General features: G+C 42.7%; 1 protein-coding gene and 1 long non-coding RNA gene across 5 annotated transcripts in view; one reads left to right on the forward strand and one right to left on the reverse strand.

The window, feature by feature from the left end:
• Nucleotides 1-18,495, reverse strand: part of LOC306814068 — a 1,017,233-nt gene that overhangs the window by 48,140 nt on the left and 950,598 nt on the right. The window lies entirely within an intron of this gene.
• The window catches only part of LOC306814052 (chromodomain-helicase-DNA-binding protein 1-like), an 88,731-nt gene continuing 84,392 nt past the window's right edge, over nt 14,157-18,495 (forward strand). For 3 of the 4 annotated variants that reach the window (XM_079329753.1, XM_079329752.1, XM_079329750.1), the window contains exons 1-2: nt 14,157-14,516; nt 16,010-16,192. In XM_079329753.1, coding sequence (XP_079185879.1) covers nt 16,143-16,192 — 50 coding nt within the window. In that variant the 5' untranslated portion in view covers nt 14,157-14,516; nt 16,010-16,142. Of the gene's footprint in view, nt 14,517-14,921; nt 14,943-16,009; nt 16,193-18,495 lie in introns of those variants that run through there. The other variant, XM_079329751.1, reaches the window with a different exon arrangement.

Genomic DNA, 18,495 nt, shown 5'->3' on the forward strand with positions numbered 1-18,495 from the left:
GAAAATTAAATAAAGAAAAACATTTCAAGCACAAAGTTGTTTTGTTGGTGGATTTTGATTTTTTCAATTTTAGTACATGCATAAACATTCCACATTGCATCATGACAGACTTCAGTTGCTTTACCAAGTGCTTAAAATGCTACGCAGTCTAATACCTTTTCCCCTTTCTTCAAGGAAGATTACTGGCATAACAACAATAACACCAAAAAAACCAAACCCATACATCCACCAAACCCAAAAAAACAAAACTACTCCAGAACCCATTACACTGCAATATCTATCAGCATCACTCTAAATTCAGAGAACCTATTTGCCATAACTTTAAAAATCTGTTTGAGTTTGTAAAGCTTGTAGGAAAAAACATACAAAATCATCAAGTCCAACAGTTAAAACAGCACTGCCATTTAAAAGGCAAATTCATGGAAACAATAGCTGTGAGGTAGTCATATTTTAATACCCTTGTCACATTTTCTTTTCCTCCTTTGCCTATGGGCTTCTTTGATTTTCCCTACATTATCTGTGGTGTAGCACACAAGCAATTATTCCTCTAACTGAAGAGCTTTAAATATTATCTGATGCTGTCCAGCTAGGGACCTGTGTTGGTTTTGGCTGGGGTAGAGTTAATTTTCTTCATAGTAGCTAGTATGAAGCTATGGTTTGGATTTGTGATCAAAACAGGGTTGATAATTCAGAGATTTATTTGTTATTGATGAGTAGTACTTAGACAGAGTCAAGGCCTTTTCTGCTTCTAGTGCCACCCTGCCAGTGGGAGTGCACAAGAAGTTGGGAGGGGACACAGCCAGGACACCTGACCCCAGCTGACCAAAGGGATATTCCATACTGTATGATGTCATGCTCAGCAGATAAAGCTGGGGGAAGAAGGAGGAAGGGGGGATGTTCAGAAGGATGGTGTTCTGTATTCTCAAGTCACCATTGCACATGATGGAGTTCTGCTTTCCTGGGGATAGCTGAACACCTGCCTGCCCATGGGAAATGGTGAATGAATTCCTTGTTTTGCTCTGCTTGTGTACATGGCTTTTCTTTCCCTATTAAACTGTCTTTATCTCAACTGATGTGTTTTCTCACTTTTACCCTTCTGATTGAACCCCCCATTCCAGGGGAAAGTGAGCCAACAGCTGTGTGGTACTTGGTTGTTAACGGGTTAAACCACAACAGTCCTTTCTGATACCATGTGGATCTTGAAGGGTTTGTGATAATGACAACCAGTCCTTCTTGGGTCACATACAAGAGGTCCAGCAGGGTGCGCCTTCCCTAATTGGCTCACTCACCAACTGTGTCAGGAGGTTCTCTTCCACACACTCCAGGAACCTCTGAGACTGTTTCCTCTTTGCTGTATTGTATTTCCAGCAGACATCTGGTAAGTTGAAATCCCACATGAGAACAAGGGCTAGTGATTGTTAGACTTCTCCCAGCTGTTTATAGCATATTTAATCTGCCTCTTCATTCCATAACAGATTCCCATCAGATCTGCCTTGTTGGCTTTTCCCCTTAATAGACACTTAAATGCTCAACCCTATCAGTGCCATCATTAAGCTCTAGACAATCAAAACACACCCTAATATACAGGGCTACCCCACCTTCCTTGCCTGTTCCTTCTGAAGTGTTTATAGCCATTCATTGCAGCACTCCAGCTGTGCGAGTCATCCCATCATGTGTCTGTGATGGCAACTATGTCATAGTTTTCCTGCTGTGCGACGGCTTCGAGTTCCTCCTGTTTGTTGCCTATGCTGTGTGCATTGGTGTAGATGCACCTCGGACTATTCTCAGGTGCATCTGTAGTTTATAACACATCAATAACCCTTGTGTCTTTGCTGCCACATGGATCTCCATCCCCTACCTCCACTAAGACTGCAGACCAAAGGACCTCACTAGTTTCTTAAACACTGGCATGCTGCCTCCAGGCTTATCTCTAGTGAGCCTGGGTTTATTTCTTTCTCCCTTACAATCTAGTTTAAAACTCTTTCAATGAGCCTTGCTAACTCCTATGCAAAGATCTTTTTTCCCCTTTGACACAGGTGTACCCCATCTGTTACCCACAGGCCTGGTGTCACATAGACCGACCCGTGATCAAAGAACCCAAAATTCTGCCAGTGACACCAGGCTTGGAGCCAGGTACTGATCTGCTGGCTTTTCCTGTTTCTTCCCTCATCATTCCCTGCAACTGGAAGGATAGAGAAGAATATTACTTCTGCTCCTGATCCCTCAACCAGTTGTCCCAAGGCCCTGAAGTCTCTCCTGATTGCCCTCAGACTTCCTGTTGCAACTTCATCGCTGCCTACCTGAAAACTCAATAATGGGTGATAATTTGAGGACCGTACCAGGGTAGGAAGCTTTCTCTTCACATCTTTAACCTGGGTCCCAGGGAGGCAGAAGACTTCCCTGAGAAGTGGGTCTGGTCTGCATATGGGGCCTTCTGTTCCCTTCATAAGGGAGTCTCCTATGACAACAACCTGTTTTCTTTATGGAAGCAGTTTTTATGCGGGGCATAGGCTGACAACCTCAGCAACACCTCCATGCTAGATGAACTATTGTCATTATTGTTCAGCTCCACTTGCAGAGCCTCTTATCTTTTATGCAATGGCACTTGGGAAGGTGGGGCAGTCACAGAGGAGATGCCCTTGCTGCGCTGGGCAGGCACTTGCCTCCATTGTCCCCTATCCCTTATGTCACCATGTTCAGCTGGGAGGAGAGAGGATAGGGAATCCTCCATATTATGCACACTGTCTACCTGTCAGGCCTGTCCCAGGGAAGGTAGGGTGCAATTCCAGTAATCTCTCTCTCTCTCTCTCACACTCCCTGATACTCCTCAACCTATTCATTTCCTTCCAGAGCTCTGCCACTAAGTAGAGGAGTTCCTTTGCCTGGGCTCACCTCCCACAGGTGTGCTCACTACTGATGCCCAGTACTGGCATAAGAGCAGGGCACACCCTGCAGCCTGATACATGTTCCCACCAGAGCTCTGGGCAGCTGTGTCAGTCACAGTGGGTGCAGAGTTTAGAGAGGCCATAGCTTTCTGCTGGGTAGATACCATTGCTCTCTGGAGCACCTCAAAGCATGTAGCCATGGATGAGCTCACAAAAGAGCAGGTACACCCCTGGAGGACCTGGAGCCATGGGTAAGGCTCTGTTGGAACAAGTACACCCTTAAGGGACTGCAGCCCATGGATAAGTCCAAGCCAGAACAGGGGCAAGGGGAAAAGTTCATTGCAATATTAGACCCTAGAACCTGGTCCAAAGGGACCAGTGGTGGAGAGTGTAGCAGAAATACCTTTAAAATGTCACAACCAATTATTTGAGTTGCCTGTTATAGGAATTACTATAGCAGGAATCACCTGAACCAATGGAAGAGAAGTCTTACAAGAAGCAGTTGCAGTGCAGCAGTGACCTGACCTGAACTGATTTTGGTGCCCAGTAACTGCACCCAACACAGCACTTCTGTCCTCAGTGAGCACTATAGCAGATGGAGCTCAAAGTCATGGACTAAATTAACTCAGTGGACATATGTGGACATTTTGCAGGGGTGGTCCATAGACTAAGGGAATGATAGGTATATTGTATCAAAGGATGGAAAGCGGGGTGGTGGTTAATGAGGATATATTGGATAGTGTGGGACCTGACCATGATATAAATGGTATGGAATAAGGGGTGGAGAGTGCACTGGTTTTGGCTGGGATAGAGTTAATTTTCTTCATAGCAGCTAGTATGGGGCTATGATTTGGATTTGTGCTGTAAACGGTGTTTATAACAGAGGGATGTTTGTTGCTATTGCTGAGCAGTGCTTACACACAGCCAAGGCCTTTTCTGCTTCTCACACCATTCCACCAGGGAGGATGCTAGGGGTGCACAAGAAGTTGGGGGGGGACACAGCCAAGGACAGCTGACTCCAACTACACCAACTACCTGGAGATGGATGCACACCTGCCTGCTGATGGGAAATGGTGAATTAATTCCTTGTTTTGCTTTGCTTGTGCACATGGCTTTTGCTTTCCTTATTAAACTGCATTTATCACAAGCCATGAGTTTTTTCACTTTTACTCTTCAGATTCTCTCCCCCATCCCACCAGGGGAGAGTGAGTGAGCGGCTGTGTGGTGCTTAGTTGCCGGCTGGAGTTAAACCACAACAGGTCCATAATTTGTCTAACTTTTCTCACAATGAGTAATGCCTATTAACACAAAATAATACCACTGACCTCTACAAGATTAATCCCTTGAACTGGCACTGCTAATTAGTGAGGTTCTGGCATTGTATCTGTATCTTTAGGATGCAAGGAACATTAGAACTAAGATATTTATTCAACCAAAGACTCTGAATGTTGTCATAATTACCTGCTACCCAGTGCTGTTACATAAATATAATCTCATATAATCAGCAATTATGATCCTCTGCTCTCCAGAGTTCCTCTTACATAAAAAAAACAAGCAAAGTACTTCATCTATTGCCTCCTTCTCTTCCTGTAGAGTCCAGGGTCAGTGCCTTTTCTTTAGATACTTTTATTTGAAACAGTTCAGCAAAAGGTGAAAGAGGACACCATACTCATCCTGTTGTGGACACCTGAAGTAGCCTAAAAGAGTTTGAGTACAATACAGCCAGCCTTTTTCCCCCTTTTCAAAAAAACCTACTTGAAACTGGAAGGTAGGAGGCAATCTTCAGACACTTAAGCTTAAATTAGAACCTTCCTGGTTTTCCCTCACCCTTTCTGAATATACTCAAGAGATCGGCAGAAAAACCATGCATACCTTACATATAATGAGAGAAAGAGACAATGTACGAGACTTAATTTTCATTTATCTATTCACCCGTGTCAATTTACCCTATCCCACCTTTTCATACTATGTCTTCCCTTTACTCTGCTCTTGCATTGCTGCCCTTTTCCAACCAACTCTATCCTGTGGTGTAATTTGCTTCCCCCCTTCTTCGTTGATCAATGTGTTTCCAAGAGACCAAACATCAACGGAAATTATAAACGCTATCAAGACGAGAATTGGAAGAACTCTAGATCTAAAACAATAGGGCAAGGCAAATTCAGCTACAGAATAAAGATGCTGTTAATATCATGTATACAGAAAGGGAATATTCAGTATTTGCTGTTGAAGAGCATTTCTGCTCTTTTAAATACTTAGTTCTGTTAGCCAAAACAGAATTCCTGCATTTGTAAGTCCCTCTTTCAAACATGTCATATAAGCCTTCCTTCTCCATGCTTCAAACAATTTTTATACATTATATAAAACCCAGTAAAATTGAAACACCATTATTTGATAAAATATATTCTTGAAATAAGAAACCATACATTACATACACTGCACTTTGTTCAATTAAAAAAAAAAAAAAAAAACAAAAACACAAGCAAAACAACAGCCAAACCCAAAACCAACAACACTAAACAAAGACAGGAATGCATGAGATTGTACAAAACAGTACAGGACCATCACGGGACCATGAAAAAAAAAAGCAGCAAAAGTGATGGATAAAGCAAGAATGACCTCTTCAATCCTACTGAAGTGAGACTACTTCTCTACTATGCAAACAAATTACTGCAGTGATGCTGAAGTTAAGTGACAGTGCTAATCTACTGTAGTAGGCATGCAGAAATATATACTAAGAGTGAATAGCATGTTCTTGGGATTGGATTTCTACATAAAAAAATTATCATTTTATGTATGTTGGCAAACCAATGTAGTCTACAGAGAGCATCTTCCAGGATATGTAGTAAATAAACTTCTCACACCCCTAGCCCTTGAGTCAAATAGTTGCATTTGTACAGCAGCATATGGGAAATCTGACTTGGTATGAAAGTTCAATACTGTCTCTGGATATTCTCATTATATTTAAGAGCAATTTAAGAGAGATCCACAAAAGCAATATTTATTTTCAAACTATTTTACAAGAAAAGCAAGATAAGCTTAGTGAGAGTACCAAGAAATAATTGTTTGCACCTGCTGATTTTTCAAATCCCAATTGTGATGGTGCTTCCCCCCCAGGCCGCACTATGATCTGAGAAATGCTCGTTAGGCCTTGGCCTTGATGAACAGCACCTGGATTAAGCTCCTCTTGAGCTTATCAGAAACACTGTCTGTTCCCAGGAACTTGTGCTGTCTAATAAGCTTCTGTTTTTTAACAGCCTTGGAAACTTATTTTTCTTGCCTGAATTGCAACCCAAATGGAATAACAGTTTTGTTATCAAACTTTCAAAGAAAGTTACTGACACGAATTGCAGCCAGGATGGAAAATGACTATGACTAAAGCCCACTCTCTTGCTGCCCTATAAACACCAGTCCAAAATGAGACCCTTTGAGCTCTCCTGGACCACAGCGGGCTGTGACCAGCAACCTCCCTCTGAGTGGGGCCTCTCAGAGCCAGTGAACTCTCAAGATTGCCATACTCAGAGGATTGCTGAATGATGATGGATCCTGGGCTGATACCTCCTGCTCCTCGAGGCTCAACCCTTTGCCCACTGAGAAGATGCAAGTGCATCCAAAGTGAGTACTTCACTGAATTCAAGGGGAATTTTTCACAGGTAGCTTGTACAGACTCTATGTATGTATGTGTGCGAGTGTGAATATGCTATAGCAAGCATACCAGGAATGCTGCTCTCCTAGATTCTTAAGCACGTTAGATTTGTAAGTTAGGCTTATAAGTGAGTTACTGTTGTGCTTCTAGTAAATTCTATAGAATCTCTTGTTAATTTGTTTAATTTCGGCTATCAATTAAGTGCTGTTAAACCTTTAGGCCTAAATTGTTGGTCAAATCCAGGGCTAAGTTTAGCAAGGGGGTCCACTCTGAACCTTGTGACTCAATGGGAGGCTCTCCCTCATTCCTTTTTATCCTTACCCAACCTCCACATACATAATTTTTTGTTGATTTTAGGTTTAGATTGATTTATTTGAGATTTTAGTCCAATTTTTCTCAGTGTGCTTTAACCATCTACTAAGTAGTAGAGTCAACCTTGCCAATGAACTTTGTTGTGCTTTTGCTTTTATATCAAACCTGATATCTTTGCCAGTGATTCTTTGAGTGACCTAACACAGTCATTTGTGAGAAATGTCTATGGAATAAATCTGAGTATGCTTTGGGGAGATGACAGGAGAGGCAGACTTCAAGAAAAACATCACTAGCAAACATTAAAAACAAATGTTCTGTCACAGTCACTAGTTCTTTTCAGTAGTCTTAGGTTTAGCTTCACTAGCTTACCTCTTAAAAAAAGGTCCCCCTGATCAGAACACACAACTAGGAACAGTCAGCTAATTTATACAAGGCACTAGCAAGAGAAACTTCATGACAGACAGTTATACAAGCCATGCTGCAAAAGCACTGTTAGAGCATTTAGACCCTTGTATAAGGTCTATGTTGATAAAGGACCAAAGAGAAGATAATTTTTCACTGCTGATTTAGAGAGCATTCATTACATTAAACTGCCTTAACAATACCCCAATTAAAAAACAACAGGAAACAGAATAGCATTTTGAGCAAAACAAAAGTTTGACCCATTAAAACCTGAAAAGATTAATTCCTGCAAGGTCTTTGAAAAGTATCTGAGGTGACAGTCCACCCTATCTTAATAAACAAGAAGTCCAAGGAAGGTCATGTATTTGAAGAGCCCCTTCCAGAATGAATAGAAGTAACAGACACTAAATGCCAAGCTCTTAAAACTGAAAGTTCGGAAGTAAGTTTATTTAGGCAAATACAATTCAAGTGGGCTGAGTTACCTGCCCCTCCTTTTAAAGTTCCTACACTGTTTTTGTTCTGAGTTCTAATGCTCTCTGTTCAGTCAGGCCAGCGTTCTTTCCCAATGGCTCATTTTTCTGCACATGAGGACAGACTACTCCTTCATCTTTAGGATTTTCTCGTTGAAAAATGTCCAGGCTTCCTGAACTCCTGTGTTCTTAATTACTATCAGAGGAATGTTAAAACATTGTGAAAATATTCAAAATGTTTGCAGATTTGGGGTCTGATCCCACACCTAAACCCTACACTGCCACTCACCTAACCCAACACCCACCCAAGCCTGACAGGTAAGAAAATAGGAAGACCAAAAAAAGTGTGGGTCAGGATAAAGATACTTCTATGAGTAAAGGAAAGAAGAAAATGAAAGAAAACAAATACATGACTGATGCAAAGACAATCACTCACCATCTCCCACAAACAGACTGATGCCCAGCCAGTCTATGAGCAATGGCTAGGTTCCCAATCCCTCCCCCCCCCCCCCCCCCCCAAAGTTTTTATTGCTGAACATTACATTGTAGGGCGCAAAATATTCCTTTGGCCAATTCAGGTCACCTGTCCAGGTTGTGTTCCCTTCCAGCTTTCATGCCCACCCCCAGACTACTTGCTGTGTGGGCAAAGTGGGAAAAGGAGAAAGCCTGGATCCTGTGGAAGCATTCTTCAGCAATAACCAATATACTGGTGTGTTTTCAACAGTTTTAGTTGCAAATCCAAAACACAGTGCCATGTGGGCTGATACAGAGAAAATTAACTCCATCCCAATTATACCCAGTACACCTTGGTAAAGTGTTTGAGTGTTGATTGCCTTAAGTTAAAATTTTAAATCTGAATTCAATTTACAGCACTTTCATTCTGACTTTTTTGGGTTTAAATTCCATTGATCTTGTGCTGTCGTTGTCTATCACACTCACTTAAGCTGACTTAAGAAAATTTAAGTGCCTCAGGAAAGAACATAGATTAATACAGCTTTTTTGTGGGCTTTTGTATTGGGTTTGCATGGCCAGGTTTTGGTAGCAGGGGGCTACAGGGGTGGCTTATGTGACAAGCTGCTGGAAGCTTCCTCCATTTCCAGCAGACACAATCTCAGCTGGCTCCAAGACAGATGTGCTGCTGGTCAAGGCTGGGCCAATTAGAAATGGTGGTAATGTGTCTTAGGTTACAATGTAAGATGTAACCAAAAGAATGTATTCTGTCAGTTGAAACCAGGTGGGGCAGTTCTTTATCTCTTCCATGACACATTCTCCCTCCAGGGGGATATCTTCTGTTAATGGACCATTGAGTCTAACTGCATGACTGCTAAAATTACATCATCCCATTGTGAAATGCTCCACCCAGGGGGAGGAGCCAAGCATCCCTACCTGGATATAATCTGAGATTTAGAACACCACAGGTAGCCTTTTTCCACTGGATTCCCAGAGGAAGACCAGACTCTGCTACACCACTACTGGACATTCAAAGAAAAACCACAGCCTTCTACAGGATCACTGCTTCGACAGAACCACATCTGTCACTCCAAGAGGACTGCAGCCACCATTTAATCGGACTCCTACCGACACCCTGACTGACAGGATGTCAGATTGTATTCTGACTCTTTCAGTGTTTTTGTAGCATTGCATTTATTTTAATTTTCCTATTAAATTGTAGTTCATACTTGGAGTTTCTCACTTATTTACTTTTAAAATGGTACATAATGCCTCTATGATAACATATTTAAGAAGAAGAAAGTTATTGGGCAGATGTAATTGCTGCCAGAGAAGAGCGGGGTGAGAACATGAGAGAGGAACAACTCTGCAGACACTAAGATCAGTGGAGAAGGAGAAGATCCACTGGGTTCCAGAGCTGGGATTCCTCTGCAGCCCATGGTGAAGCAGCTGTGCCCCTGCAGCACATGGAGGAGGACCATGAGAATGCAGAGATCTACCTGCAGCCTATGGAGGAGACCCACACCAGAGCAGGTGGATGCCTGAAAGAAGATTGTGAACCCATGGGAGGCCTATGCTGGAACAGGCGCTTGGCAGGGACCTGTGGACCTGTGGAGAGAGGAGCCCACACTGGTGCAGGTTTCCTGTTAGAACTTATGACTCCATGGAGAACCCACTCTGGAGCAAGCTGTGCCTGAAGAACTGTACCCCATGGATGAGAGACCCCTGGGCCGGACTCACATTAGAGTAGTTCATGTAGAACTATCTCACGTGGGAGGAACCCCATGTTGGAGCAGGGGAAAGACTCTTCTCCCTGAGCAGCAGCAGAAACATGTGATGAACTGATCGTAACCCCCATTCCCTATCTCCCTCCATGGCTGGAGGGAAGGAGGGAAAGCTGGGAAGGAGGGAGAGGGGGGGGGGGGAAGGATTTTTTAAGGTTTTATTTTACTTCTCATTATCTGACTTTGTTAATAATAAATTCAATTCATATCTCTAATTTGAGCCTGTTTTGCCTGTGACAGTATTTGGTGAGTGATCTCTTCTGGTCCTTATCTCAACCCATGAATCCTTTGTTATATGTTCCCTTCCCTGTCCAGTTGCAGAGGGGAATGATAGAGAGGCTTTGGTTGGTGCCTGGCATCCAGCTAGCATCAACCCACTACAGCTTTGAAGCTGTTTTCTTGTCTAAACACCTTCTTATGCCTTTTTTTTTTTTTTAAGTATTTTTAAAAGGAAAAAAAAGTGTATTGTCTCTAACTCTTGAGATTTTGAGCTATTTTCTTATGATACTTGAGAGGTGGACTAGTGGAAGTGCCTCACCTAGTCTCTGCTTCTGTAATCCAAAAAGAAGATGGAATTTCTGTGCATAACAGCTGATCCCAATAGTGGGTGGGCTGAAGGAACATCTGCAGGAAACCCCTGCAGCCCCGCTGAGTAGGTAGCAGGTGCCTTGACTTCACACCTTGCTCACCCTATGGGGAGCAGTCATGAGATAAACCCTATGCCAACATCTATGACTGACTCCTGGCCAGCACATCTTCAGGTATTAATTGATTTGACAGCTAACATAGCCACCTTGCTCTGGTATACCTACACAAAGATTTTCTTCTTTCAAGCCTTTCCTTCCTTCCTTCCTTCATGAGCAAACCGTTTATTCATGTTAATCTCAACCTCTTTTATTGTTGCAGAGTTCTATTCTGAAACACGAACTCTTTTCCTTTTCCCTGACTTAGACTGACAAGTCAAATTAATTTCTTGCCAATTGAAAATAAGTAGGATGCTAAGACACAAAGACAAAACTAAAACACCTTCCTCCCTCAACCCCCTTCTTTCTAGGATCACTTTCACTCCTTCATTTCCAACTTTCTACCTCTTCCCCCCTACTTCACGGGTGGGGAAAGAATCATAGAATGATTTTGGTTGGGAGGGACCTTAGAGATCTAGTTCCACCCCCCCTGTGGAATAGGAGGTTGCAGTCATTTCTTAAGAACTTATCTGCCACTCCCTCTTCACGCTTTTCCCCTGCTCCAACATAAGATCTCTCCCACAGGATAGTCCTTCACTAACTGTTCCAGCATGGGTCCTCTCCATGGGGCACAGTCCTCCAGGGGCTGCAATTCATGACAGAAAATCTCCTCCTCTCCGAAGGTGCGCTCTCTAGAGGTTGCATTTTCCTCCAGGGCACATCCACCTCCTCTGTCATGAAGCCCTCCATGAGCTGCAGGGTGGTTATCTTCTCTGGAGTGGTCTTCTCCACAGCCTGTAAGGAAATCTCTGCTCTGACACCTAGAATATCTTCTACCCCTCCCTCACTAACCTAAGTGACTGCAGAGCTGTTTCTCTTGCATTTTTCTCCCTCATACCTCCCTCTCTTTTCACATACACACACTGCTGCACAGCATTTCTTAAATGTTATCACAGAGGTGTCCCAGCTTCACTGATTGGCTCATGTTTGGCCAGTGGCAGATCTATTTTGGAGCCAGTTGGAACTGGCTTTGTCCAGCACAGCAGAAGCCCCATGTCTCTTCTGATGAAAGCTGCCCCTGCAGTCTCCTCACTACCAAAACCTCACCACATAAACCCAATACAACTCTCTCTATACAAATGCACTTTTTCTTTTTTTTTTCTAATTTGTATTACATACCTCTACCAAAAAGAAACCAACGGATGAAAATACTTCCCTAATTATGATTGTAGAATCTTTGTGTTTTCATTTTAATCTCTACCTCTTTTATTGTTGTAGAGTTCTGAAGAAAATTCTAAGGATGGTACCACATCCTGGTCAGTAATGATCCCACAATCCTCCCTAGCACAATGGAGTGTGATTACATGTCATGGTTTAACCCCAGATGACAACTAAGCACCCCACAGCTGCTTACACACCCCCTCCCCCCCAGTGGGATTGTTGGGAAAATCTTTATTGTAACAAACAGTGTTTAGTCTTGCTGATGCTGACATCTCAAGAGTCAGAAATAGTTAACAATTTGTTCACAGTTACAGGGAATGACAGGGGGGTATGAAACAAGGTCCTGTCTAATTGTTGCAAAATGTGGAATATGTAAAAATTTCTTAAAAAAAAAAAATGTTCTTTGATGTTTGATCTTTGTACACATTCAAGCCTAATCAAGAAGATGGGAGATTTAATCTGTGAAACAGAGCATCTTACAAGCTCTAAGTGATGTCCAGGTGTTAGAAAAACAAATTAAGGTTTAGGGCTTGACATGCTTCAGTCATCTCAGACCTAGGGGGGAGGCTAGCAAAGATTGGGGAAAAATGCAGAATTTATGGGCTACAAGGACATTTGGCAGAACTCCCAAGATAAAGAAGAAACTAATAAAGCCAACTCAGCAACTCTACCAAAATCAGCTCAAACTGGGTAAAAGCTAATTCTGGCAGGGAGAGATCACAACCAGCAACTCACAGACCACCAACCCAAAAGAAGAGAGAAACTGAGCATGTGGATTAATTAGCATGAGAAGGCAGAGAATCATTAACCAGTAGAAGATAGAATGCTAAATAATAAGAGAACTATGCAACTTATAGGAAATGAACACTAATTCCTTTGTTTGCTAAAATGTATAAATAATTAAGTTTTGATAGTTGGTCTGCGTATGTTTGGAGGAGTGATTCCCCCACACACCCAGCACTGAAATAAAGTAATGACTGCTGATACTGAAATTACAGTTTTAGAGAGTGTTATTTTCCTGATATTTTCAGTGATAGAGTGGGGGAGAGAATTAGAAAAGTGAGAAAACTCATAGGCTGAGCTAAAGACAGTTTAATATATAAAACAAAAACTGTGCACACTAGAAAAGCAAAACAAGGATTTTCATTCAGTGGCACGCAGGTGTTCATCCATCTCCAGGAAAGCAGGGCCTCATTACATGTAATGGTTACTTGAGGAAAATAGATGCCATAACTTTGAACATCCTCCCCTTCCTTCTTCCCTCAGCTTTATATGCTGAACATGATGTCATATGGTCTGGAATATCCCTTTGGTCAGTTGGGATTACTTGTCCCAGCTGTGTCTCCTCCCAACTTCTTGTGTACTCTCAGCCTACTCCCTGCTGGGGTGGTGTGAGAAGCAGAAAAGGCCTTGCCTGTGTGTAAGCACTGCTCAGCAATAATAATAATAATAATAATAATAATAAAAAATCCCTGAATTCTGAACACTGTTTTCAGAAGAAATGCAAAACATAGCTTCATACTAGCTACTATGAAGAAAATTACCCAGCCAAAACCAGCACAATATGCAGGATTCCAAAGAGGACAAAGCAGGTAAATTACTTCCTCTTTCCAGCACTCTCTAATTGTGTTGCCCAGAGCTGTCTTTTACTCAGCAGCCACTACTTTTCTTTTGCTACTCTGGGAACAGGTAGACTCTAGCAGTAGGACTCTTTAATTTTTTTTTTTTTTTTTTCTGAACATGAGCCACCTTAAGCAAACAGCTTTCTCATTAATCACTTCAAAACAACTCGAGTTAGATATCAAGAGAAAGAGTGTTCTGCCTCCAGCTGGGGAATGCTTTCCTCATGGAGGCAAGTGTTCTCAGTGAAGCTGCATACCAAGCCTTCCTAAATATGCCCTAATGCCAACTGTAACTGCATAGGAAGAATAAGAAATTAATGTGTTTGTTAGGGGGCTCTCATTTTAGACAGGAAAAACCTGAAACAAACAAAAAAAAATCCCTTGCACCGCACTGAACAGTAACGTGGGGTTTAGGCCAGGTTCCCTGCTACACTGGGTGAGTCATGGGCGCCCCTCAGGACCCCCTCACATAGGAGCTGCAAGCGGGCACCAGGAGCAGCACCGGCCTCAGCGCCCGTTCGCTGCTACGGCGGGCAGGCGAGCTCCTCCTGCCTCCGGCCCCTGCAGTATCCAGCGCAGCTGAGAAGCCACTTGGGTTTCGCCATGCCCTCCAAGTGGCTCTTCCTGCCGCTATGTCCCGGCGGCGCTGTCCCCTCCCGGCTGTCGCTCCTCCTCCTTCTCCCCGCTCTGTCCCAGGGCGCAGGACTGACATCACGCCCAGGGTTTCCATCCAATTAAGGGAGGAGGAGGTTGAGCGGAGTGGTAGCATGATGGCGGTGGTCGAGAGGACGTAGGAAACAGCGGCGGAGCAACAGAGCACTTACGAGGGTTCTCCCTACTCGGTTTGAAGACCTATTGTTCAAGCTGGTGGGAGCTGCAGGCGAGCCCACTGCGTGGGGCTGTAAAGCGCCGGCGGCCCAGGCCTTGCGGTGGCTGCAGGAGCAGCCTTCGACCCTAGGTTGCAGCACAGACCCCTTTGTGGAGTGTAGAGCCATCTCGGAACAGGGAAGACCTAGGAAAGTCGGGCCGAGTGCACACACGCAGGTAGGCAGAGGCCCACCATGCCTCCTTTCTCTTTTCCTGGTCCGGAGTTGCGCGGTGTTTGTCACTTTCAAAGATGGTTGGAGAGGCGACAGGCCATGAGAAGGAGTTGGATGCCTAGAGTGTCGCTGGGCTCCTGGAGCCGGTCGCTGTTTTCCGAAGAGGGAGGGAGGGAGGGAGCTAGCTGTGAGAACTGAGGTGGGCAGTTGGGGTTGAGCCTCTTTCGCTGGGTCCAGTGGTGTCTGTGACGAACTGGCTGGGAGGCCTTCGCTCTTCTCTGGCCATGGGGGAGCGCTGGGAGAAGCGAGCACATAGGACAGCGGCCGCCTTGGCAATACTTCCCGGGAGCCTTGACCAGGAGCAGCGCCTGTGCAGGTCGCGCCACCAGCAGAGGGCCATTTTCGGGGGCGGGAGGTGAACTCGCGAGAGGTAGGGAGGAAGCCCTGGCCTGGTCTCTCCTCGGGAGCTGTTGGTTACGGGAAGCTGCGACAGCGAAGTGCGGGTGGTCGGAGAGGATCGTCGCAGAGCAGGGAGTGGCCGACAAGGAGAGTTTCATGGCCACTAAAGATCTTTCCTGGGGCCCAGGGAGTACCGGTCCCAGAGGAGGCAGAGTGTTCGTACCCTGGGCGTGGGAGGGCAGACAGCGTGGATCTCGGCCTCGTTGGGCAGCCAGCGGCCTATCTGCGAGGAACCACCAAGCTGCCTAGTTCGCTGCCGCGGGGCTCCCAGCCTAGCTTCGCGGCCTCTCTGGGGCTCCAGGGATCTTTCCTGTCACATTTTTCCGTCATTGCTTTTGTTTGCTGTCTGGAGTGGCCCTGGTGTCTAAAATAGTGCCTGAGCGCAGGGTTTTTACCATCCCGATATGAGGCGGCCTCCATTATGAGCTGGGGCTTGGGCTATATTAGCACCTCAAGTCAGGCAAGCTGCAGGCGGGCCCCTTATCGCTTTCACACCACTACATTTTTGAGGGGTGCTGCTCTTTAGCTTATTACCAGTGAGTTTATACTTGCACTCCCTTAATGTGAGCCTAAACTTTTTCTAGGTGCATCTGACACGGTAGAGATCTGATTGAAGATGTTTGAAATAGTGATCACTCCATCTGTGCCATCTTGTTAGCGTGATGTAATTGAGCCATTTTTTAAAAATGGAACAGTATTTTCTTGACTCTACCCCCAACACAATGTAAACTTTGTGTCTAGAACTGCTTATGATATGTGTTTTGTGCACGAAATGATTTTGCTAATCGTATCTTAGAGCATTGATAGTTATAATTTTTATTTATGTGTTTGGGGAGGCTGTTTTCCTTTAAAAGTAAGATTGGGTTGTTCTTAGGACTATGGCATACCAAAAGCTTTCTTTCAGTTAAAAAGATGATGCCAGATGTGATAAATTCTCCCTTTTGGTGGTGTTGTTACAGGATAAGTTATTTTCAGTATCTTTCAGTTGCAACCATCAAATATTTCAAACTATGACAACATTTTTCTTTACTACTTTAGGCAATTTTGGAAAAAATCTTGTAGAGAACAGTTGAGTCATCTGGAAAACAGAGTACCAAGAAGTAATTTCTTGGCATCTGCCTTCCAACCTGAGTGGACTTCTATTTATCTTTTAAACTTCTTGATACTTACAATGAATGGGCACAGCGATGAAGATGTAAGAAACAGTAGTGGAGAGTCAAGGTAAGCACTGGCAGTCTTTGTTTACATATTCTCCTGTATTTTATTTTTTAGAACTGGTTTACATTTTAACTTTGTGCCAAAGCTTCCTGCTGAGCAAGTGGACTGAAGATGCATTTTTACAGATGCTTAATCTGCTTGTTAAAATCAGATAGTTTAATTTAATGACTGTAACAATTGTGTATATACTTTACACAATACAGTTTTAATTCTATTTAAGTTCTATCAACATTACTCTCTTTTTCCTCAAAAGTTGTCTGAAGTGTCAAAAGCTGAAACAGATTAGATTGAAATGATAATGTAAAACTCATGTCTATCTATAGAGTGCATGTCATGCATGCATAATATGTGCTGTATAAACCCTAAACTATGCTATCTCTAAAGTTGAAACAGTGGACTGTTAATTCCAGTGAGGCTTCCTTTTTTTTTTTTTAATTGAGTTGTCAAAGCAGTATAACAGAAAGTGTTAACTTCATGTTTGTTTTCCAAAGTGAAAGTACAGTTTTCGCAGCTGTTATCTTAATTAAAAAAAAACCCAAACCACTCCTCTAATGTTGATGCTGGTGTTCTAGGATGTGTAGAGGGTTCACTTGGTTGGCAAAGCCTGGTTAGAACTTTGCTGCTGCGAGATAAGGATAACTGAACTTGTAGGGGTGGAATTGAATTCTTGTTCAACTTAGAAGTGTTCTAGAATAAGTATCTACTGCACTAGGAAGTTAACATTCCTAAGACTGGGAATATGATGAATGCTTCAGATTTAAGAAGACAAGGTAAACTTACAAATAGAAGCTGTTGTGATCATGCTGTCAGTCTACCCATCTGTCTTGTCTGTCTCCTCTTTCTGATCACAGCCTGTTGAACCTGTTAGTTGATTTCATGAGTCAGAGGTCATAAAGAAAACTGAGTTCTGTGGGCTTTATGAAAACAGCCAGTTGGGTAAAGGAGGTAGATCTAAATTATTGCCTCAGGTGAAAAAAATCCAAGAATATAATGGCCAGCTGATCATTCAGCACATGCTGGCCATTAAACTTGCATGTAGCATAGTGTGAGTAATGGGGTGGGAAGAAGGGGGAAGAGAGAAGTGTTTAGGTGATATTAGGTGTAAATCTGTAGGAAAGCTATGAACAGTAAAACTAAAGAAACTTAAAAAAATACACAAAAGTTTTTAATGTCAAGCTTTGATGTTATACCTAGAAATATTCTAGAAAGTGAGTAAACTTTGAATCTTGTGAATAATTTGTAAACTTTTTTTTTGTGATTTCTACTTCTAGTAAAGATAGTACTTGTTTAGTTAGTAAACAAATTTTGTGTTTCTTCTAGTAAGTGGCAAAATATTCCTGATTACTTACATTTACAAAAAAACAAAAAATCCAAAACCAAACCAGACAAAAACCCCACAACCAAACCCAACAATAACCTTTGTCAGTTGAGTAAAGGAACGTGAACAAAATAAAAGTCTGACCAAAGCTAGACTTTTGAACTTTTAGAGGGTTATAACTAAGACTTCCAATAAACATTAACTTACTGGGGACAACCCTGATAACTTTGTATTTAGGAAGCTTTTTACTACTTTAAATGAGCCACCTAGCTAAAGATAATGTTTGAATAATACTGCATATCAAACTATGACCACTTGTAAATACCAGTATAACAAAGTTACTCAAAAGCTGTAGCAATTATCATAAGACTAAACCAACTAAATATCCAAAAAGTATTCAGACAACTTTATTATAAGCAAATATCAGGAAGATGCAAATTACTTAAAACATGATCATTACCTCTGAAGTAAGACTTTGTTTTGCATCTTAAATTTGCTGCTGAGCACAATTTAAAGCTTTTAAAAAGTTTTAAAATGTTAAATGTTTTTTTCCCTTATGCTTGTATCAGCCAGTAACCCTGTAGCCTAATTCACATACAGATCTTGGAAAACCTATTTATATGCTTATGATTTGCTATCAAGAAACTCTTGAAGAGACCTTATTTCTCTGTAGGTAAAAAAGAGTGTGCTCAGTAAAGCTTATATGAAAAGTAGCTGGCTGGGGTGCAATTGTACTTCCTTTTTCCAGTAAGCAAAAAGTGGCTTCTTGCACCAAGATCCCTTACCATTGTTTATGTTTTTGAAAGCTGATGTTAATGCAAGACACTAATTTCAGTGGATTGAATTTGCTATGTTGGTTCAATAGTCTGTGGACCACAAGATAGTTAAGTAAAGCTTAAGTCTGAATTTGCTATATAAACTCATAGCTTCCACAGGAGATTAAAAAGGTAAGTTAAAAGCCACTATTCTAACTTCCTGCTTTTAAGAA

Source organism: Erithacus rubecula (assembly GCF_903797595.1).
Source record: "Erithacus rubecula genome assembly, chromosome: W".
Taxonomy (NCBI): domain Eukaryota; kingdom Metazoa; phylum Chordata; class Aves; order Passeriformes; family Muscicapidae; genus Erithacus; species Erithacus rubecula.